The following is a 25,052-nucleotide window of genomic DNA, read 5'->3' as shown; positions in this document are numbered from 1 at the left end:
TGTATTCGCAATATTGCGATTACAAACTACTTTGCAGTTTCTGAGTAACTTCAACCTTACTCTGCCTGTGCGATCAGTTCAGTGCTTGTCGTTCCTGGTTTGACGTCACAAACACACCCAGCGTTCACTCAGACACTCCCCCGTTTCTCCAGCCACTCCTGCGTTTTTTCCGGAAACGGTAGCGTTTTCATCCACACGCCCATAAAACGCTGTGTTTCCGCCCAGTAACACCCATTTCCTGTCAATCACATTACGATCGCCGGAGCGATGAAAAAGCCGTGAGTAAAAATACTATCTTCATTGTTAAATTACTTGGCGCAGTCGCAGTGCGAATATTGCGCATGCGTACTAAGCGGATTTTCATTGCGATGCGATGAAAAATACAGAGCGAACGACTCGGAATGAGGGCCTGTATGTTTAATGGGTAAAGTTAATTTGCATGTATTAAACCATGAGCTCTTGTTATATGTAATGGTTTTACCTCACAATTACTAGAAAAATCTAGCAGCCTGAGCCACGACTGATGCCTGTTATTCATTACAACGTTCATGCGTACTGCAAAAATTAAAGAAAACATTAATCGACGTCAGCTGCTGCTGATATATAGCCAAATGAAATACTTGGGAAACGAAATCCAGGAAGAAGCAAAGAAGTGAGAAGCTGTGCAAGTCTGCAAGGTATTTACACTGTACTGTACACCTCACTATGCATAGTAGTCACAGCATACTGTACTTTATTAGCATGGCATCTGTATGATGGCTATATTTGTCCATAGATTGCAACTGATTAATTATCTCTAGATCAGTATGCAGTTACGTAATTGTGCATTTTCCACACAAGTTTCATATTTATGTTTAAATGACCTAAATGACATATGGAAATAATAGTAACTGTAGCAAGAGTGCATGTGGGGGGTAATTCCAAGTTGATCGCAGCAGGAATTTTGTTAGCAATTGGGCAAAACCATGTGCACTGCAGGGGGGGCAGATATAACATGTGCAGAGAGAGATAGATTTGGGTGTGGTGTGTTCAATCTGCAATCTAATTTGCAGTGTAAAAATAAAGCAGCCAGTATTTACCCTGCACAGAAACAAAATAACCCACCCAAATCTAACTCTCTCTGCAAATGTTATATCTGCCTCCCCTGCAGTGCACATGGTTTTGCCCAACTGCTATCAAAAATCCTGCTACGATCAACTTGGAATTACCCCCGTGGTTTTTATAAGCATGTTGTAAAGCAATGCAATGCAGACAACATTTGAGAAAACACAGGGGGTAATTCCAAGTTGATCGCAGCAGGAATTTAGTTTGCAATTGGGCAAAACCACGTGCACTGCAGGGGAGGCAGATTTAACATTTGCAGAGAGAGTTAGATTTGGGTGGGTTATTTTGTTTCTGTGCAGGGTAAATCCTGGCTGGTTTATTTTTACACTGCAAATTAGATTGCAGATTGAACACACCCCACCCAAATCTAACTCTCTCTGCACATGTTAAATCTGCCTCCCCTGCAGTGCACATGGTTTTGCCCAGTTGCTAACTAAATTCCTGCTGCGATCAACTTGGAATTACCCCCACAGTCTGCAACTTCCCATTGCATAACTGAGACTAAGCACATAGAAAACAATTGACAGGCCTGAGGGTAGTAGCACCGGGTTCTGGAATTTGCTACCAAAAATGTTGTTTGTTGTTTCAGTACTGGACAGACGGACTCTTAGGATCTTAATCTTTCTTAATACTAAAGCAATTATTAGAATCTGTTCTGCCGGACACTAGTAATAATGCATACCGTGTCCCCTCCTTATTTTCTCCTTAAAGCAGCTACAGTATGCTTTATCTTGCTGTAACTTGTTTTTATTTCATCCCATCTCCAACACAATTCAAAATATCACATTTATCTAGTACATTCTATAAAATGATAGCTAGAAGCTGAGTGGTTGCTATGAGAAACTGCACCACTTATACTCTTGACAGTTTTTTTTACTATAATCTTCCAAATCCTTTTTATGTTGGTGCAGTCAATTTAGGCCCTCATTCCGAGTTGATCACTCGCTAGCTGCTTTTAGCAACATTGCACACGCTAGGCCGCCGCCCTCTGGGAGTGTATCTTAGCTTCGCAGAAGTGCAAACGAAATTTTAGCAGAACTGCTTGAAAAAATGTTCATGCCGTTTCTGAGTAGCTCCAAACCTACTCCTACCTTGCGATCACTTCAGTCAGTTTAGTTCCTGGTTTGACGTCACAAACACGCCCTGCGTTCGGCCAGCCACTCCCCCGTTTCCCCAGGCACGCCTGCGTTTTTACCTGACACGCCTGCGTTTTTTAGCACACTCCCGGAAAACGCTGAGTTACCACCCAGAAACACCCACTTCCTGTCAATCACTCACCGATCAGCAGAGCGACTGAAAAGCGTCGCTCGACCTTGTGTAAAACTGCATAGTTTTGTGTGAAAGTACTTTGCGCGTGCATACTGCGGCCCGTACACATGCGCAGAAATACCGATTTTTAGCCTGATCGCTACGCTGCGAACAACGGCAGCTAGCGATCAACTCGGAATGACCCCCTTAGTCTGGATTACATCAGGGCCTATGCTGAAAGATGCAGGCACGCTAGAGTATGGATAAGATCCAACACCAAAAAAGACATACAGTATATCTGTCTGGATTAAGACATATTAAGGAAAAAAAAAAAAAGTGATTAAAAGCAAACTTTCTAATTGTTTATTATTTTCTCTAAATTATAGTGCCCGATAGAAATCTGAATGTATTTCAGTATAAAGAATGAAACTAACTACAAAGCTGGGGTAAGTATGTACATCTCAGTGGCAGATGCAGGATTTTTAGAGGGGATGCAGTCTACAATCTCCCACTCTGCGGAACATTGGAGCAAGTGCGGGAGTCTGGGATAGCGGTAGAATAACCTAGTAACGACCCTGGACATTAATGTAAACATTTTCTTTGTGTATACTGTATGGAATACAGTATTAACATTTAACACAATAGATTAAGTCTGGAAAACCTGTGTCTCTCCAGCTGTTATAAAACTACAAGTCCCAGTATGCCCTGCCACAGTTTTGCTATAAGAGAATGCTAAAACTGTGGCACGACATACTGGGATGTGTAGTTTCACAACAGCTGGAGAGCCACAGTTGCCCAGGCCTGCTATATAGTATAGGCTGTATCAAACATTTACATAATATAAATAAGTAGTCAGGAAAAGGTTAAACATAATATAATAAATACACAAATATAATAATGTACAACAGGTACTGCACTTTCTAAGCACACATTCTCCCACCTTATGGTAAGGCTCCTGTCTCTCCTTCCTGGTAGCTAGCTACTCTCTGGTCCAGTGTACTGATTGAGGACTCAGTTCCACACACATAGCAAACTTCACAACTGAAACCCCCCCTACGTTTGCCTATGCATCTCATGTATTTCACAAGAGAATTTCTAAGTAAAAAGCATATATATTAATATACTGTATGTGTAAAGAAGAAAACATTTAAAGTACAGTACAGCTGGGTACACACTGGATTACTTTTTAAACAATATGGCCTTTTCAGATATTTCGTTCAAATCGTTCAGTGTGTACCCACTATATCGTCAACAATGCACGCTCCCGCGGGATGCTTGCGACATTGCCCATCGACTGTACATGCAGCTCAATCTGCCGAATGCAGCATGGCCCAACTCCTCCCCCTGCAACTGCTTGATCGCTTCCACAATCAGTTCGTGTGTATGCACTGGCCGATGTCGGCACCCCGCTGGGTTCCGCGGTAGCCGATATCACCAGGTACACACATGGTCTAGTGTGTACCCGGCATAAGGTACATGTTTATACTTAGAAATAAAGGGAAATCTGCTTTCCTTTGCAAATATGCTTTGAGGTTGTCACTGTGAGAGATCTGCTGTTGCACACATTTTTCCAATGTTTAAACATATAGGGAGGAATTCAATTACCCGTGATTCATTTCCACAGTAAATTCCTATTTTGCTGCAAATTTTTTTGGGGATTATTAAATTACCCTATTTTGGGGGGCCCTTTTTCATGCAAAAACACACAGGTCGCTGGTCTGTTATTGTGTGTTTTTTTCTCTCCTGCCTCTAGGCAGGAGAAAAAAAAATCTGCGATATTACTGGCTATCGGGACTAACTGAATAAGCCCCCAGGGGGTCAATTAGCCGCAGTAATTGAATTACTCCCATAGGGCTGTATCCTATTAGCCCCAAAGTGTTTTTGGCCAGTCAAACTGGGCGGATCTTGCGTTTAATGGACGATTGTCATTATCAAGGATATCCAACTAGAGGCCATTTTGATTAGCCAACATTGGACCCACGATCATGTGAAAACACATGTGATCGTGGATAAGTCCATGATCCCATGTGTTATTGTGGCTCCGGCAGCCCGTTTATTGGGGAAAAGGCTTTGAGTGCCTGAGGCACCCAAAGCTTAATCCCCGATAAGTGCCTGCATCCTGGGACAGGAGTGTGCTGCATCAAGGCTAATAGGATTTCCCCTGGTGATCCTATTAGGAGTGGTAAAGTACCGCTGCTGTAGTAATAGGATACCCCCCATAGTGGTTGAATATATATAATACTTAAATTATGTGTTGAATCCACCCCCTTGAGCCCAAGCTTATACCACTTTCACACCGTCTGAGGCAGGTCGCACCCGGGAGCCTGACACAGGAGCTCCCAGTGTGCGACCCACCTCAGTACCCCTTTCACACCACAGACTGCAACCCGGCATAGTGCAGGGTTGGTGACGTCAGCGGTGACGCGGCGTGGGTGGTGCTGGGAGATCACATGATCTCCAAGTGCTGCCCATCCACACACTGTGAACGGGAAATGGGTCGCATTGACCCAGCTCCATTCACACCGCACAGCGAACCGGGTTGAACACGAGTTCAACCCTGCTCGCTAGCAGGGTTGAAATACCGGGTCGCTCAACCCGGTATATTGTACCTGGTAACTTTCACACCGCACAGGCACACGGGTTATGCACACTCATGTGCCAATAACCCGTGTTCAAAGCTGCTGGCGTGAAAGGGGTATTACAGAGACATTGGCCATCTACTCTTAACGGCATAGAGGTCCTTATGCAGATATTTATGTAAATTTGCTAAAATTCATTGTTTTCAGATCTGCGCATGTCAGGAGCCACACTGTGCATGTGCAGATCTGGTCCTGTAACATTGGTTGCAGTGCCCCAAAAGCTGCAGCATGATTGGCATCCTTCTGGCATTTGGTGGGCAACTTGGAGTATTCCAGGGAATGGGGCCAAATGAGTCCATCTCTAAAAAGCCGGAGAGTTCAGTAAAACACTGCAAAGTATAATTCTGCTGTATCTGTAACATGTTGCCTTGGGACTGAGCCTGAGGAAGAGAATGTCTTGGCTTATAACTTTTAAAAACATTTTTTTACTGATAAATATTTAAACAGACTCCGTAGTGGTGGAATAGGTGTTATAATTATTGTTTTAGTTAAAATACAAACATTACAGAAAAGCTTGTAATTCAACACAATGAACAATGAATTTTATCAAATTTACATAAATATCTGCATAATGACCTCTATGCCTTAAGAGTAGATGGCCAAGGTCTCTGTAAGCTTGGGCTCAAGAGGGTGTTTTCAAAACATAATTTAAGTATGATATACTGTATATTCAACCACTATGGGGGGTATCCTATTACTACAGCAGCGGTACTTTACCACTGTTAATAGGATCACCGGGGGAAATCCTATTAGCCTTGATGCAGCACACTCCTGTCCCAGGATGCAGGCACTTATCTGGGATTAAGCTTTAGGTGCCTCAGGCACTCAAAGCCTTTTCCCCAATAAACGGGCTGCCGGAGCTACAATAACACATGGGATCGTGGACTTATCCCCGATCACATGTGTTTTCACATGATCGTGGTTCCAATTTTGGCTAATCAAAATGGCCTCTAGTTGGATATCCTTGATAATGACAATCGTCCATTAAACGCAATATCCGCCCATTCTGACTGGCCGAAATCACTTTGGGGCTAATAGGATACCGCCCTATGGGAGTAATTCAATTACTGCGGCTAATTGACCCCCTGGGGGCAGGCATTTATCGGGGATTAAGCTTTTGTTTCCCGACTGAAGCTAACCTTAATATTAACAATCTTTAAATATTAACAATCTTTAATCTCAATTTAATTACACTGGTGTGCTTGATCACTGATCCAAAATATGGAAGAATGGGCAATGATTAATACAGTTCTCAGCACTGAGACAGATAAAAATCTGAGAAATGAATGAATGATCAAATGATGCCTTACATAAGTTATTAATGATTACATTCCATCTGTCTATTTGTTTTATAATATTGAACAGAAGCAAAAGCTGCCCTTTAACTGCTCCAGTTCTAATGCTGGTCATACACTTGTGCGATACCCCGCGACGCGACATCGCGGGGCATTGCACCGGCAGTTCAGGTGTGATGAAATCGCATGTGAACTGCCAAAGTGATTACCATGCGATCATGCGATATATTGCATGGTAATCACGTGATGGGCATGTCACCGCCGAGTGGGAGCGGCCTCTGGCCACTCCCGGAGGGTGCCCATCACACATCGCAGTGCGATATATCTCATGTGGGTTTAAAACCACATGCGATCGCACTGCGATGCGAGAAATATTAAGTGCAGCACATAATATCTTGAGATGCGATATTCGAGTGGTGTGCCCGCGCATCGCGTCTCAAGGTACCTAAAATGTGAATACAATCCTTCGATTTCTCTCACAGATGTGGTCGAAATCGAAGGATAGCACCGATTATCTCATAAGTGTATGGGCACTATAAGAGAATAGGTTCTTAATCCTTCTTGCTGTAAATGTAACCATTCTAAACATTCTAAAAACTGTTTAGAAGTGTCAACTAGTAAAGGGCGACCAATCACTATGCATTAATGGCACTGGTAATGATGGTCTACTGTAATAAAATTGACATATCAATGTCACTGGATTTATACATTATCACAAATGAAATTTAATCCCAGCTGAATCATTGTACCAGCTAAAATATAACTATCACTGATACTATTTCTGACATCCGAGGCAGACATCCAAGATGGATGCTACCTGAAATAGTATGTCTTCATTATTTAAATTTAAAACAACTAATTTAACAATACAAATGTAACAGGACACCTAAAGAATTCTGTTGCAAATTGCTTGGCATGAGAATTGAGCAGCGGTATGAATAAGAATTATTTTGTGAAATCCTGTAGCTGGATAGATTTCAAGAAATAATAGAATCCCACAGTTTTTTAAAGTTTTTTATTGCAGCAGCAGCAGCAGCATTCTAGCTATTTTACAAATGTAGGGGGGGATGTATCAATCAGTAAAAAAAAGTGGAGAATTGGACCAGTGGAGAAGTTGCCCATAGCAACCAATCCGCATCGAGGTAACATTTATCACGTGCACTCTATAGAATAAGTTGAAGCTGATTGGATGCTATGGGCAACTTCTACACTGATCCATTTCTCCGCTCTTCTCACTGATTTATACAGTACATCACCACTAAGAATAAAAAGTGAATGGGTTCTACTCCAACTCACCAGCAAATATAATCCAACTATTCCAAGCAGACACATAAAATGCACATTTGGCAAGGTTAAAGAATTGGATATTAAAATTGTAATTTACAGATTAAATCCCATGGTGATTTGGACATACTGGGGCCTGTCACAACTGAGGGCTGGTGCTGACCAGGGGGAAGCCTCAGTTGTAGGGGCTGAGGTATATGTGTACCTGGGAGGCAGTACAGGGTTCTTGGACATGCAAGGAACCTTTAGAACAAATGCCCGAAGGCGTGACCACGACAACAAGGGAAAGTTCAAAGGTTTTATTAAACACAGTTCAGAGGAATACTGATGACTTGGTACTGGTAATAGGAAACACAGTTCAGAGAAATACTTGGGATCGATGACGGAACACCGATAGTGACTTGGAATCGATGACGGAACACTGATGGTTACTTTGGGATCGTTGGTAAGCTTTGAGTGAAGCTGGGGTTTGCAGATAGAAATGCACTATTGTACTTAGAAGCACAGGTGAAGCCAGAACCGGATTAAGGGGGGAGCCCAGGGGACACATTACCCTGGGCCCCCCATATTTAAGGGTCCCCCGTGCCTGCCGTCAACAAACACTGGTAGTTTTTTTTTATTTTAGGAAGTTCATTCATTGGTGGCAGTGGTGCAAACTTTCCCCTCTGCAGACAAATTTTGTGTTTCAGAGACGGAGACAGCCTTGTCCCCGTCTCTGCACCCGGCGGGGCCACCCACAGGCACTTACGAGCTGCCGTGAATGAATTGTACGGCTGCTTCTCACTGAGCTCTGCCTCTGATCAGCTGAGCTCTAGTCTCTGCCTCTCTAACACCGTAGAGGGAGCTGCTGAGCATGTGCAGCAGCAGCAGCTGTTTAACTCACATGGACTCCGGCAGAATCTCCTCCTCTTCTCCTCTCCTCTGTTCAGTTGGTTAGTGGTGTGTGTGTGTGTGTGTGTGTGTGTGTGTGTGTGTGTGTATGTTGTTGGTGTGTAGTGTGTGTGTGTGTATACATATATGTTGTTGGTGTGTAGTGTGTGTGTATATATGTTGTTGGTGTGTAGTGTGTGTGTATATATATGGTGTTGGTGTGTATATGTTGTTGGTGTGTAGTGTGTATGCTGTGTGGTATGTATGTATGCTGTTTGTGAGTGTTTATGTATGCTCTGTCTGTGTTGTGTGTATGTATGCTAATTTTCTATTTAATAATAAGTGCTATCCTTTGTTGCTGCCTCCAGCAGCTTTCTGCTCACACTTTTATCAATCTTAAGGCCCGTACACACTGGCCGATATATCGGCCGTTCTCTTGAACGGCCGATATATCGCGGGTCCGTCGGCCAGTGTGTGTACGGCCGATACGTCTGTGAACTCCGTCGTTCACTGACGTATCGCGTCGGCCCCGCAGCACAGCCGACGGCCAATATATCTACCGATATATTGGCGCGTCGCTGTGTGTGTACGGCGGTCGGCCGACCGCCCGTACACATGCTGCGGCGGCCAGCGGTGATTGACAGCTGAACTGGGTGGGCGTGTGTACACGCCTGCCCAGTTCATGACATCAGTCCCCGATGGATCGGGCAGTGTGTATGCACAGCACACTGCCCGATCCGTCCATAGATATATCTGCAGATCAATTGATCTGCAGATATATCTTTCCAGTGTGTACCCACCTTTAGATATATATATATATATATATATATATATTTGTAAGAAACCTCCCCTTCCTCAGTATATACACTATATTCAGCCCTCAGGGGCCCCCCTTGTCTAAAGTACCCCGGGCCCCCTGGAGCCTTGATCCGGCCCAGGGAAGCATGAAGTGATGCTGGGGATCGCTGGAGAAGAAGCTGGAGAATGGCTGCTGGGAGGCCGGAGTTCAGACACAGGTGAATCAGGGTAGACTGTAGAGGGTTAATCACTGGAGTGTCGGGTTACACTGCAGAGTATAATCACCAGGGAGTCAGGCTGTACTGCACAGAAAGTCCATGGGAGAACTGCACACTGGAATCACTGAAGACAATTGAAGCACTGACATCTTTCCACCCCAGGAACAGGATATTTATACCTGCTGGGAAGCAGGGATTGGCTGGCTGATTAACCAGAGACCAGAGTGCAACTGCTGTGTAATTAGGCTGAGAGCAGAGTGCAGCTGATAGGCTGAAAGGTAACATGTGATTAGGAAAACATGGCTGCGCCCATGGTAGCTTTTGGAGGGAAAGATTGTTTGTAACTTGAATGTGAGCTTTAACCATGAAGCTGCCAGAATCACAGTAAAGAGATTTGAGACAATGAGATGCAGCGTGCTGCACACAGAAAGTGCAGATGGAATCCAGACTTGGAACACTGGGACAGTCTCAGGAGGCATTTGGAAGGTAAATACTGATAAGGAAACACCTAGATTGTGACAAGGCCCATTTATTAAGTGATAAAACTCGTTGCATATAATAAATAAATGGTGTTCCAGCCAATCAACTCCCAACTATTATTTTTCAAATGTTTTATCAGTCACAGTGAGTTTTAATACTCATTGGTAAATTATCCCCTTAATTACTTAAGGATGCAATCACCAGAAGCCCTGCACCTGCTGATGTAGAATCTGCTACAAAAATTAATGCTACCAAGGATAAATATATTTTTTTAATGGCTTTGGACTAATGAAACTGAAGGAATACATATAAAGCAACTATCATTATCAGTCCCTTCTTTCTGTCTGGATAATCCAGCAGCCATTGGCTTATTATGTCTATCCCTGCTGGCTTTATGATCTCTAAAATGTTCTCTGTTGACTGTCAAAACACAATTGGACTACATAAACTTTTTTTAATAAATATTTTTGTCAGAGTGAAACAGTTACAACAGTCAAAGCAGTGTAACATGCATATTTAAATAAGTAAACAAAACATACAGGTAAGCCATAATCTTGGCAATAAGTAATACCCCTTTCACACTGCCAATGCCGGATCCCACCCGGGAATTGGAAAAGGGTCCTTCCCGGGTGAGATCCGGCATTGGTCGCTGCTGCAGGCTTCCCCCGACTCGGCAATATGCCGGGCGGGATGACATAGCAGCGGGGGGCGGAGGTGGAGGAGGCGCTGGGAGATGAGATCATCTCCGCGCCGCCTCTCCCTGCTGTAGTAAACTGGTCCCGGGACGCATCGACCCAGGAGCCTGTCTACACAGCCACTGACCCGGTATTCAACCCTGGCACTGCTTTATTCCCAGGTTGAATTGCCGGGTCAGGCGACCCGCAATTTTGGTTATGCCCCTTTCACACGCACGCCTAACGGTGTCGACCCAGCAATATGCCGGGTCGATAGCGGGTTATTTGTGCGGTGTGAAAGGGGTATTATAGAGTGATACATAATCAGACTTCCGAGCTAAACTGATATTCCAGATGAGGACGACTAAAATGATACAGAAAAATGTAAAAACAACAAAAAAAGAGAGAACTGGAACCCTAATAACTATTGCACCTGTGTGGGATCTTCAACAGTATTTCTAAAGCAAATATGAATCCGGGATTTGAGAGAGGGTGAGAGCATATAAGTATAACTTTCCCTTAATTAAAAGTGGTTTGTAGTCAATCCAAACGGAAGGCACAGCTTAGTTTTAAATAAAGACAAAGGGGGAAATGTAATAGGGTCCGAGTTTGTCGAGGTCCGGGATTTCGTCTGAGATTGCCTGTATTTTTTTCGCGACAATCCTTTACAAGGCAAATTCAACCTGGTTTTACTGTACCCTGTAAATGATTGGCACTTTAAAAATATGGGCAATCTCGGGCGAAATCCCGGACCTCTGTAAACTCAGACCCTGTTACATTTCCCCCAAAGTCGGGAGTTCACTTTTGATTCCCAAGTAAAATATAAATTTGAGCCAAAACAGATAAAACTGGAGTCTGGAGGAAGTGGCATAAATACCAAAAATATTCCACTCAGGGAAAAGAAGGACAAAATTTACAAACGAGCATGGAATACATATGTTTGCTGCGATGTGGCATGCTGCATCATGGCATGCTGCATGGTGTGCCAGGCTGCGACTTTTTACAACATGCCGCCTCACAGCAAAGATGAGCATGGCACCATCTGTATATGTCCTAACCTGTCTCTCATAAAAAATGATCAGGGATCATTCCAAAATACAATGATAAAATGAACCCCCTCGAATAATATTTGGGACAAACATCCGAATCCGATAAATCAATTGAAAATAAATTTCTCAGGTAACAAATATACTTTGTAGAAAATATTATAAAATATTTCCCTAAAAATAGTAGAAGGCAAAACTGAAAGTTAATACAATAACGACCCTAAAACAATATCCATGGAAAACATCTAACCAAGCAGACAATTCTTTCTGTACTGTCAAGGTGTGTGCAACAACTGAAAAACAATGTAATGCACCCTACTTAATGGCAGCTGAGAAAGAGCAATGTGCAGGTCAGAGACTGAGAGCTGTCTGGTCACAATAACTTGCATAGTATTGTGCCTGGTATAAAGCAAAGATATGTTTACCCGGAACTCTATATTTATTAAGAAGCATTTCAATTATGAAAGACCCTTTGTAAGAAACATTGAACAGAACCTGAACTTTTGTGATTCCCTTCCCAATCCACGCAGTGAATGAGTAGGAAACCCGCCCATCCTTAAATGCAGGATTAGCTAACAAAGGAAGGAAAAGGGAATAATGACTGTTAAGGGCCAGTCGATGACGAGTGTGATGCCACTCTGTCCTAGAGGAAATTAATAGAGGGTTTTGTAAAATGTCCTCTGTAAGTTCCTATTTGTGGGCATACTGGCACTGATCGATCTATCTATCTATCTATCTATCTATCTATCTATCTATCTATCTATCTATCTATCTATCTATCTATCTATCAAAATGAAACCATGTTGCTTTACATTTAGTGACTGCAACAGGTTCCACAAGCACTGTTATACTTGTGCATCTTACGCTATCGTAGTCGGCTTATGTAATATGCTCTCCTGGTAAGAACTGGCGACGGATATTTCTTAAAAGGCATAGTTATGTGGGCTCTCCCAGCTGCGGTCCCAGGTGTCACCATGAGCTCAGTGCTTCATCCATACTGAATTGTCAGTCAGCATCAAGGTATCACTACATTGGCTTACCTTGAGAAAGACTCGAGGAGGGTCGGAACGCGTGGGATGGTCTTCAGTATGCCGAATGTTGGGATCCCGGCACACAGTATACCGGCGCCGACATGTGTATGTCAGCTGGGAATCCTGAATGTAACGCTGAGAGTGAGAGAGGCTGTTACATTGGGAGTCAGCATTTTGTAGTAATCACAGCTGAGGCCAACATGAACAGGAGATTTGTTATTGGGCAAAGACGAAATCACCTGAGAAACCTCAGTCTTGGAGATTTCTTTGTTAAAAAATTGACACTGAGTTGAAGACCGTTTGGGCAAGTTGGCCTTAGTCAAAAGACGATGGTGTAACAAGATGTTGTCAGGATTTGCCGTATAGAGAGATTTGTAATAATCCTGGAATTAAGCAATAAAGTCAGAAGTCACAGTCATCGGTGAGCCTGTAGCCATGTCCCCAAAAAGCACCTTACACACTAGCTGAGGTCCTGCCGACGCAGATTTTGGCGCCAGCGTGGACTTTGCAGGGTGCCAGCATTGGCGAGTGCATACACACTTGCCGATGCCAGTGGGGAAGGGAGCGACGGCCATGCTGAATCTGGCAGTCATTAACGAGGACCTTCCTCATCCGTGCATGTTCGGAGGAGGGAGGGGTCGTTGACAACGCAAGGGAGCGTGCATCGTTAATGATAGAGAGTATACACACTAGGCGATATTGTGAACAATATCGCTCAGAAAGCCCTGAAAATGTGTATGGGGCTTAAGCGCTATCAGTCTGTGCGCTGGTTTGTGGGGTTTAATCATCATAGCCAAAACCCAACCAGGTTTATTGCCTCATCTGTAGAATATCTGCTTCATGGACGGTGTAATTGTTAGCATTACTGCCTCACAGCACTGAAGTCATGGGTTCAATTCCCACCAAGGCCCTAACTGTGTGGAGTTTGTATAGTCTCCCCATGCTTGCGGAGGTTTCCTCTGCAATCCCCAAAAATACTGGTAGGTTCACAAAAAAAGTAATACTAACGTGAATATGTGTGCGTATGTATGTGGTAGGGAATATAGATTGTAAGCTCCACTGGAGGAGGGACTGATGTGAATGGCCGAAAATATTCTCTGTAAAGTGCTGCAGAATATGTGTGCACTAAATAAATAACTGATTATAAATAACTAAATAAATAAATAAAAGTCTGCTTGAGTTGTACCCCAGACCATGAGTGTACAGTACATACCAATGCTGGGTCCTAAGAGAAATATATTCATGTAAAGATATGCATAGATTACATATAATAGTGTGGTAATATTCATATTGATGTTGTTTATTTTGTTGGGGGGGAGTGAGTGATAAGCCAGCAGCAGATCACATGACATAGAAGCTGCTGGAACCAGCTGCAGCTGGCTGAGGTGGTCATTTGTCAGTCACAGTCTATGGGGGAGATTCAAATGTTTGAAAAGTCAGTTGGGAGACTGTTTCTTCCTATCTCATAGACAGACTACCAACCGACCTTTCAAACATTTGAATCTCACCCTATGAATTGCAGCCCTCCGTTAATAACCAGGGTGCAGTCTGAGGTAACTTTCTGGGAGAGAGGTCTTGCTTTGCAGGAGTATCTGAGCGCTAATGCTTCCCAGTGAGAGGAGAGAAGCAATGGTGCTGCGTTGGAAGACACAGCAGTTGCACTTTGTGGTTGCATCTCTCAGACCCAGCATAATCTGGCAGGTGCTGTGAATTAAATGGCCAGGCTTTAGTACATGGGCAGATCTGTAGGTGAACTTCGTCCCATGTGTCCCAGAGGGCCAGCTAGAAAATAGTGAGTGAAGGAGTCCGGCTTATTGAAGGGAACAACTGCATTGTACAAAGCAAACACCCACAGGGTACAAACCTGACATCAGGGGTGGATTGGGAGCGAACACCAGCCCGGGAAATTTTATGGAAGCAGCCCTAATGGGGGCGGAGTATGTTGAGGGGGAGGGGCCTGTCAAGAAGGCGGGGTCACTCATCAGAGGTCCTGATTCTGAGGTAGACACAGTTGGGGCCTCCTTTGCTTCATGTTATGCTAATGTTTACATGCGACTTTATGCATATGCTGTTACACTGCCTTTCCCTGATGTACATCTGAATATACAAGGACTGATATGCCCACTTTCAGTGTCTACCGACACTGCAGTCATGCCTTTAATCTACCTCTGATTTTATTGATTTTTCATTCTACAAACCCCTTTTTCTTAACCTTATATGGTTCAAAGTACAGGGAAGGAGCACATACTACATAGAACACAGGGACGGAGCACACACAAGCAGTGAAATACAGACACAGGGAACAAGCACTGCGGAATCCGTCCCAGTGGCCAATCCACCACGAATACATACATAGCCACCATATTATTACATGAATAGCACCACATTACACGTATAGCACCACATTACAGGTATAGCACTGCACTACACTTATAGCACTGCATTACACAAATAGCACCACATAACACGAATAGCACCACATTACAGGTATAGCACTGCACTACACTTATAGCACTGCATTACACAAATAGCACCACATAACACAAATAGCACAACATTAAAGGTATAGCACCGCACTACACTTATAGCCACCACATCACATACGAAGCCACCGCATTACATATGTAGCCACCGCATTACATATGAAGCCACCGCATTACATAAACAGGCCAATCATCATGGACAGATATTGGGCAGCTATAGGGCTGAAGGACTTTGCATTAGAGATTATCCCAGGGCTGGCTGTGAGGGGAGCCTGATCAGCTGGCATCCTGAGAACAAGGTACATCCTGTTCCTATCCAGTCCACAAACCATACACTGTGACCGGGAACGCCCTAACCCTTACACCATCATGATAATGCAAATAATGTCATTAAAAATAACCTCTCTGCTGGATCCCTGTCAGTGCTCAGTTGCCGCTCTGGCCAATTCAGTGAGAGTGCGGGAGCTGGGGGGCAGCGGGTGTAGTGAACCTGGCTCCGACCATCGCTTTGTTGCTGCTCCCGGGCTCGTTGAAGAGACCTTTGGCCAGGGCCAGCGAGAGGATGCTGCTGGGCTGGTTAACTTTCTCAAGGTCCCCCATTGGTAGAACAGCATCCCTGCTTTTCACGGCTAGCAGCACCTGGAAGTGCCCTCTAGCCTAACTACCGGATTGCATTCCAAATGAACTGCAAGTACTGGAAGCAGTGTGAGCGAGCCAGGACTGAGTGCAAACCGGCCTGGCTGAGGGAGATATGGGACCGGCCCATCGGAATCTGTCATGGTGTGCTGGTGTACCAATCTGCCCCTGCCTGACATTCACAGGGTACAAAGCAGACACAGGTTGAACTCTCTGCTATCAATTCAGGGCTTGTTGCCATCACTAGGACACAGGTCAGCAGATTTATATTTCCACTCCCACGCACTAAAAATCACACCTAAGAAAGACTTCAGCAGTGACCGTGAGATCATGTAATCTGTCAAGGGCAGAATCGAGTACTGGCGCTCAGAGAGACCGTTTTATAGATGTGTACCTGTGATCTGTTACCCTGTCTCAGTTTAACCAATTATATCATAAAGTCTGTGAGATGCCTAGAGAAAGCAAGTTTCCTATGAATAGCTTTCACATCGCTAACCTGGTAAAGAACCGGCTTTTGAACACGCTTCCGACCCGGGTCTGAACACGCTATACCCCTTTCACATCGCAGTTTGGAGCCGTGTTATTACCGGGTTATTCCCGGGTTGGTGCCTTTCACACTGAACCCGGTTCACCCTTTGAAAACATTTGTGATGTCATTATAAATGGACTTTTTTGTCTCCTATTGATGAGGTTTGAAAGGTATTACAAGGAGGGGCTGGGGAGTGCTCAGTAGTGCAGCAATCATGGCCGACACAGCACATGTCTCTATAGACTTTATGATAGTCTCAGCTGTACTGCTCTTGGATTCAGCCTGTGAGAGGATATTTGAGCTTCTCACATTCTGTAGCTTGTTCAGCAGCTATGTTATGAGGAGGAGGCTGCAGTATTTGAGAGACACCGCCATTCGTCGCCGACAATACCTGCGCAGGAGGAGATCGTTTATATCTGCTTCTGTAACCACCATACTCAACCTTAACCTCACTACTCAACAAAGATTGTGGTCTAGAGAACGGCAGCATGGACAAGTTTTTATGCAAAGTGTGCTGAACTTTCAGGATGTTCAGTGGAAGTGTCACTTCAGAATGTCGCATCACACATTCCACTACCTTTTGGATTTAATGTCCCCAGCACTCTCTAGACAGACCACAAACTTCAGGTCACCAATAGAGCCAAGCAGGAGGCTAGCTATAGCATTGTGGTGGTATGCCACTACAGGTGAATATCGCACAATTGCTTGCCTGTTTAGTGTGGGGATATCTACCGTTTGCACCATTGTACATGAGATGACCAGAGCATTGGTGGACAACCTATACCACAGATTTATTTCTCTTCCGCATGGCCAGCGTTTGGATAAAACAATTAAGGGATTTGTGGAGTCTGGATATCCACAGTGTGCAGGTGCAATTGATGGTACCCACATCCCTATAATCGCACCTTATGATAATCCTGCTGACTACTACAACAGAAAAGGATGGCATTCCATTGTTTTGTAAGCTGTGGTGGATCATAAGTATTGGTAATGTTCTTGTCAGTGTGTTTTATTAATGCTAATTGTTTATAATTAATTTACAACTTAATATATATTTTTATATTAGCTTCACAGACGTATTCATCGGTTGGCCGGGACGGTCACATGACGCTCGAGTGCTTGCTAACTCTGATCTGTACCGGCTAGCAGAGGACAAGCAAGGGGGCTACCTTTTTCCAAGAGAGTTGATTTTGTTTAATAATTTTAATACTTTTGAAAACATGCCCAAGAAAAGATGTGTTAAAATGACGCAATGTTCATGAAGCAGGTTATATATGAATGCAATTTAATTTACATTGGGACCAATTAGTTGTCGTTACCTTCAAACATGCTTCCTATGTGCTCACCAGCCTGCCCATAACGGAGGAATCTGCTCAAATTTGTATTCCAATTTCTTGTTGCTAATGTACATTTTTTTATCTATATTCCTACTAGAAATCCAAATTTGTGGACGGAGTGGAGATCCCGGTACACATAATTGGTGATGCCGCCTACCCGTTACGACGATGGCTCATGAAGGGGTTCACCCAACATGTCCAGCTGAGCCCCAATCAAATTACATATACGCACACCCTGAGCGCGGCAAGAATGGTGGTCGAAAATGCCTTTGGACGATTAAAAGGACGTTGGCGCTGACTTATGAAGCGCAATGATGTAGACATTAATATCATGCCTAACATTGTTGCAGCATGTTGTATTCTGCATAACCTATGTGAGTTTCAGAGGGAGGAATTCCTACCAGAGTGGACAGTGCAGGCCTCCGCTGCGTACCCTGCACTTGATTGTGAGGCCTATCTGGGAGACCATTCTGGAAGTGCAGAACAGATGAGGTCTGCTATAATGGCCAACCTTCCCTCATTACTCTGTTAATTTTTTTCAGTTTGTATATTCTGTTAATTGTTGTTGCTACAAAAAATAAACCTGTTTAGTTGACGTTCTACTACTGTGTCGATAACAAATCTACAACATCAATATCCAATTTGAAATGGATGTATCAATTATTTTGTTTGTAAGTAAAAATAGGACAAGTCCAAAGATTAACAAAAGGTCAGAGACCGTAGAATTTTAATTTGTATAAAACTTTGGTAAATAAAGTAGTGAAATCTTTACAGTAATAAAAGTCAAACCAGTAATAGTGTAGGAAAAACAGTCCTATGATTTTAAAACCAACTTTTTTTTTAAAAACAATAACCATTTAAGATAAATTACAGTAAACAGGAGTCTCTGTAGTTGTCTCCGTTTCAGAAGGTGATTGGGTGTGTTGAGGTTGTGTATGTCGAGGATGGGTATAGTGAGTTGGAGTTAGTGGAGGTGGGGTTTGTTGAGGTTGTGTATGTCGAGGATGGGTATAGTGAGTTGGAGTTAGTGGAGGTGGGGTTTGTTGAGGTTGGTTATGTCGTGGATGGGTATTGTGTGACGTTGGTTGAGGTGGGCTATGTTCATAGTAGGGTGGGCCAGGGTAATATTGGGTATACGGTTGAGGGTAGGTTGGTGGCACTGTGTGCAGCCCTTCAATGCATTGGAACATTCGGTCAAATATGGACATTTGAAATTCCTGCATTTCCCTCTGACGTTCTCTTGCATCCCTATTATAGGTTTCCTGCATAGAGATCAGCTGCGTCATAAATGTGTTGTTCATGTCTTGCTCTGCCTGCAAAAATCGCTCGAGACGTGCATCTTCTCGATCATCCATGGCAGCGTTCATCTGCTCTAATTTCTCCACCAAGACAGTGGTAATAATTCTTGCAGCTTGCTCCATTTTGATTGGGCGGCGCCTCCTTGGCGGAACAGTATATACTGCAGACACAAATCAAATAATTACGTTATTGGAATTTGCAAAGAGCTTATATAAAATAGCAGTGTTCGCAAACGTGTTTGTGGCCTCCTCCCACCTACACACTGCATATACTCTGCAACATTTATAATTTTTCATTGTATGCATTTATTGTTAAGATTTAATGACGTTAATGTTTAGAGTTGTTAGTTTGTGTTTAGTTTACGTTAATTGTTAATGTTAGTTATTATGCTTTTAGGATTGTTGTACTTACTGTTTCCACGCAAAGGCTGCGTTTGTGCAATTGGGGCCATTTGACTTGGCCCAGCCTCTGTGTCTTCTGGCGCATCAGTGGTTTCAGTTCTGCTGGGCTCCTGTACAACTGGGTCAGGCATAGTGGTTTGCATCGGTTGCGTATCACACAGTACGACTGGTGTAGATGGTGGTGGTGGTGGTGATCGGGTGTCTGGGTCCTATGATCGGGTGTCTGGGTCCTGTACGCTGCAGGTGGAAGCAGCACAGGCCTGTCTTGTTTCTGCTGCTGCTATGCTGGAGGATAAGCTAACCAGTGTTGCAAGTGCTGTGTGGCCAAATATGGTGGCACACTGCTCGTAATATTGCCACTCCATACGGGCAGCACCACTTCTATTTCTGTTGTGGTCATGGACCTTATGGAAATTCCTTTTAAGGGCCTTTAGTTTATTGATTACCTGCTGGGAGGTACGGTGGAATCCAGAGGCTGCAAGCTTCTTTGTTATGTTTTTGTACGTGATGGCATCCTTAACAGTCCCTGTCATTTGGTGGGTGATTTCAGACTCCTCTCTTATCCGTAAAAGCTCCCTAAACTCATTCTCACTCCAGTTTGCCATATTCTCCAAGCACTGTAGCAATGTAGCACTGTGAATGTAGTATAAATAAAAACACACTGTTTAAAGCATGCTGCCTGTTTATTTCTGGGTTCAGACAAGTGACATCATGCAGGGAGACAACCTATCACCTCCTTTTTAAGATTACCGGGTTGAATATAGCGGGTCTGAGGCTTTCACACTGCCAAATGAACCGGTTCCGAACCGTGTAGGATCCTTCTTTTTACACGGGTTGAAATACCGGGTTGTTTGACACGGTAAATTCATAATGGCGCTTTCACACTGCACCTCAAACCGGGTTGACACTGCTCAAACTCGGCAATATACCGGGTTATTTTTGCGATGTGAAAGGGGTATAAAGCTGGTTTGCACAGTGTACAAGGGGCATTCCACTCCCTGGTAAGAGATAGATTAGTCCTCAAACAAAGAGCATTGGCAATACCTTACTACTCAAAAATAACAGCCAGTGACCTCATATGAGACAGAGCAGAGCTCAGAAAGCATTTGGAGCACGGTAGGAAAGAAACTTTATTATTAAATGCCAGGGAAGCTACAAAGTATCAATTGCAACTATTTCAGTGGAGTGCAACAATTATTATTTTCAGGGCTGAATAACATTGACTACTGTGTTAACAGTTTCACAGCTTTCAATCTGCTCTAATCAATTTTTTTTTTGCTAATTAACCAACAGCTCTTTTAGCTGAAGAAGACTACTCATACTGTATGAGTTCCAGCTGAATAAATATAATTTTGGTGGTCTCAAGTGAACATTATCAGAAGGCTATACTGTTCTTATTGAATATTGTAAAATTAAGATGACAAGATATCAAAGTTTGATGTAATATTTAAGAAACCTTCTCCAAAAGCAGTTTTTCCGTTTTATATGTCTCTATGTGATCATAAGTGGGATATTGTTGCATAGCCTTATGAAGGGTGTTATACTGATACAGATATTCCCATCATCTCATGGACTGGTAAGCAATAATATGACCGAGAAGCGCAGCCTTGGAAGTCTCCTTTAGAGAACCTGATCATCCCAGTATTCCAGGTTCCACAAAGTCATGGTGGGAATTGAACCCATGACCTCAGTGCTATGATACAATAATGCGAACCATAAATCGTACTGCCCCGTATTTTCAAATATGAGCTAATCCACACTGGTCCTCAGTAAAAGGCCAACATACTCCTTTTCATAAAGCAGTATTACGATTGACTAACAAGAAACATGAGGGACATCACCAACTGTGCAATAAATGAGACGCAAATAATAATTTACTATAATAGTGTCTGTGTTTGTGCGTAACAAAGACCAATAATAAAACTCTAAAGGCCCGTATTCATGGGCAGATCTAGGGAGAGATGTGTGCTGAGTGAACCGCTCAGCGCACATCTCTCCCCCCACTCAGCACATTGCGATGTGTGCTGAGCGTGCAGGGGGTGTGGGGGGGTGGGGGGAGGGGGGTCTCATTTCACCCAGCGGGTGAAGTGAGCGACCTGCTAGATTGGCCTGCATGCAGTCCAATCTAGCACCAGCGATAGCGCTGCGCATCGCTATCGCTGTGAGGGGTACACACGGAGTGATCACTGCTTAAATCTAAGCAATCTAGTCAGATAGTCAGATTGCTTAGATTTTAAGCAGCGATCACTCCGTGAGTAACCCCCTTTACTTCTCTTATGTCAGGAGATCAAAGATGGAAGATAACACGATAGGCTCTTGCTTCTTAGGGATACAGTAGTTTCTTAGTTGGTGTAATCTCAGAAAGAGAAAGAACAGTACAATAGTGTAATATGTTCAATCTAATTTGGTAATAGGGGTGATCAAATAGTGAGTCTGCATACCGAGCATATTTTTTCATCGCAGTCTAGCTGGTGCAATATGCAGTCTATGGTACAGTAGTTAACATTTTTGGGGAGATTTATCAAATCTTGGAGATTTCATAAACCCCTAGCACAGTGTGTAAAATGACAGTTGATTAATACTTTATCTCTCTCCACTTTATTTCTCTCTGGGATTTCATAAATCTCCCCTGATGAATCAAATTCCTATTTTACAATATTGTCATCTTGCAGGTAGAACCCACTTATTGTCTAACTTATAATACTCAGTCTTGTGTCATTGTTGTACTTTCCCAACCAATAAGCTCTGTGTAGTATGCTGAGCTAGTTACATAAATACTAATAAATAATGTTGATACCATGAATTTGTTAGTTAGTTTTCCTTTTTTTCTTCTTCTATTTTTCACCTATTGAGTTATTAGTGTCATGTGCCTTTGTAGGCTCACAACCATGAATGTGAGATCAATAATTCGTGTCAACAATGCAGAATTTTGTTTGTATGCATTCCTGGAACAGGTTATTCCTTGACATAACAACCATTACAGTGAAAAGATAAACATGATAAACAGAAAACTGTGTAAAAGTGAATTTAATCACAAGTGATAATTTCTTTTAACTTTCTTTTTTTCAGGCTTTTTCTGATTATCTTAAATTTAGTCACTGCCACATTATCAGCAAATCCTAAACCAAACTTTGTGTTGATGTTGGCTGATGATCTTGGTATTGGAGATATTGGTTGCTATGGCAATGACACAATAAGGTAAGCCATTAAATCCAGCAAAAAAAGAGCAACTGTTTGTGTGTATATATAGAAATGAAATAAAAGAAAAACAAAAAAAAATTAAATGAAATCAGTATAATTGTGTCTTGGAGTAATCCTTGACTACTCCCACTCCTTGAAACCACACATTCAGCACCTCTCATAAAACTTTCATTTAAAAAAAATTTCCGGGACCCATTCTGACCCAGGATGCTACTAAGACCCTTATCCACTCACTGGTCATCTCTAGCCTAGAGTACAGTAATCTCCTCCTGACTGGCATCCCTGACAAATGCCTCTCTCCACTCCAATGTATCCTCATTACTGACCCCAGCTCATCTTCCTCACCAAACGGACTACATCTACCTCCCCCCTCCTACAAGCCCTTCACTGGCTTCCCTTCCCTTTCAGAATTCAATTCAAGCTTCTCACACTCACACCACTTCTCTCGCAGTTACATCTGACCTTAACTCCTTTTACACTCCCACTCATCCTCTTCGCTCTGCTAATGCATGCCGACGATCCTGCCTGCTGATTACTGTACTTCCTCCCACTACTACCTTCAAGATTTTTCACGTGCTGCTCCCTTTCTCTGGAATTCCCTACCTCTCCCCCTCAGACTCTCCACCTTTGCACAAACCTTCAAACTGGATCTCAATACACACTTCTTCACCAAACCCATCCAAACCTCATCCTAACCCTCTGTTTCATGCTGTCTGTCTACCCCATCTGTGTCACTCCTGTCTGCCTGCACCTCCCCTTTCAAACGTAAGCTCTCACGAGTAGGGCCCTCTTCCCTCATGTGCTTATCCTTTTCTTACTTTAATAATCTTCAACTGCACCAAATCCCTCTGTTTTCTGCCACCTGGTACTTATCTCAGTGTCATCTGCTAATGTAACTATGTTTATTTACCCTGTACTTGTCCTATATTGTCTTAAACTGTAAGTCACTGTTTTCCTGTTTTGATTATTTATGTACTCTGTAATTGGGCGCTACAGAACCCTTGTGGTGCCATATAAATAAATATAATATTATAATAATAATAGTAAGTCAGTTTTTTTTTTTGTGGGTTTTTTTTTTTTTTTGGTGTGGGGGAATACAATTGCTTGATATCCCCAACAGCCTTCCTTTGAATTCTGACAGTATCGGACTGGGGCATGAAGGGCTCACCGGGGGAATGCTGTTGTAGGGGCCCATGCTTAAGGGTGTGGCCAGACTCCAGTGGAGCATGGCCAGCCGCCACAAAGGTTTGTCCAACCGTTACAGAGTACATGTTCTGTGCCCCTTGGTAAATATATAATAAACCATATTCTTGTGAAGTATGATGTAACACATGTATAATGCATAATTGAAGTGCATTAGGATAAAGTCTGGAACCTTATCCCTAGAGGAGGAGGAGGGCCCACAGACAGTAGGACCCACTGGTGGTTTCCCCTGTTCCCCTGTGGGCCCGTCCGGCCCTGAATTCTGATATAATCTAAAATGAGCAAAACAAGCCAAATGGTATGGTCAGCCCTTCAATGGCCTGCAACCATGAGTGGTATATTCCCTATCAGTGACATTGCTATCATGTATAATTTGTTTAATATTATTCTGAATGAAATAAACTGTTTACTAGTCACTTACTTGTTAGGTGTCTATACTACCAGTGCGCCGACCTCTCATCCTTTCCTTGTTTGTCATTTGTGCTTGACAAGAATTTACTTATGACTGATATATTTTATGTTCAGTATATTTCCCCTGCAACCTATTACTCTATAATTATAATAAAATATATATATATTGTAGGTGTCGCAATATGGCCCACTTCTCTGTATAAGGGATTTAATTCCTTTAAGTATATTTAAATGTTATTCTAGTTAAATGAGCGTAATAGTTATAACAGTAAGGTATATTGTACATTTTGTTATTTGCTAATCCTTGTTTATACCAATCTGAAAATTAGGTGAATCATAAAAAAACAATAATCAAAAATAATTTTGAATCAAATTGTTTCTAGCGTCTAAAGGAAGTAACAGTTTTATATTTTACACAACCACATCGGCGTATTATGGAGCATATTTAATAACAAGTGATATTCCATTTATCACTCCTTACCAATCAGCTCCTGTTGTGCTTAAAAAATGACAATTAAGAAGCAGCAGCTGATTTTTTTGGAGCACCATATAAGATAAGTAATGAGCACGAGGACGAGTGGTGGATTTTACTTATGGGCTGCAGGATTACAGGTCCCCCTCCCTCCCCCATCTCCCCTCCACCCCACCTCCCTCAGTAAAATCTGCCACTGCATGTTGTCAGTGAGCCAGTTACACAAAGACTGTCAGTGATGACTTCTATTAGAAGTCCTAACTGCCAGTCAACCCCAGTACAGGCAGTCCCATTGGGAGGGGTTTCCTCCCTTCGGGACTGCCAGACCGGGCTGTGATTCCCTGATAGTGATCACGCATACGCAGTCAAGTAGATACTTAGCTGTGCATGCGC

General features: G+C 43.1%; 1 protein-coding gene across 1 annotated transcript in view; it reads left to right on the top strand.

Moving 5' to 3' along the window:
• The first annotated feature begins 612 nt into the window (after nucleotides 1-612).
• The window catches only part of LOC135047954 (arylsulfatase D-like), a 140,424-nt gene continuing 115,984 nt past the window's right edge, over nucleotides 613-25,052 (top strand). Inside the window, exons 1-3 of the mRNA XM_063955488.1 lie at nucleotides 613-677; nucleotides 2,739-2,798; nucleotides 22,442-22,570. Of these exons, the coding sequence (XP_063811558.1) occupies nucleotides 2,776-2,798; nucleotides 22,442-22,570 (152 nt within the window). The 5' untranslated portion in view covers nucleotides 613-677; nucleotides 2,739-2,775. The remainder of the gene's footprint in view (nucleotides 678-2,738; nucleotides 2,799-22,441; nucleotides 22,571-25,052) is intronic.

The sequence above is a fragment of the Pseudophryne corroboree genome, chromosome 2 (genome assembly GCF_028390025.1).
Source record: "Pseudophryne corroboree isolate aPseCor3 chromosome 2, aPseCor3.hap2, whole genome shotgun sequence".
In the NCBI taxonomy this organism is placed as follows: Eukaryota; Metazoa; Chordata; class Amphibia; order Anura; family Myobatrachidae; genus Pseudophryne; species Pseudophryne corroboree.
Note: the sequence above shows the minus strand (reverse complement) of the source record. Positions and strands in the feature narration are given on the sequence as shown.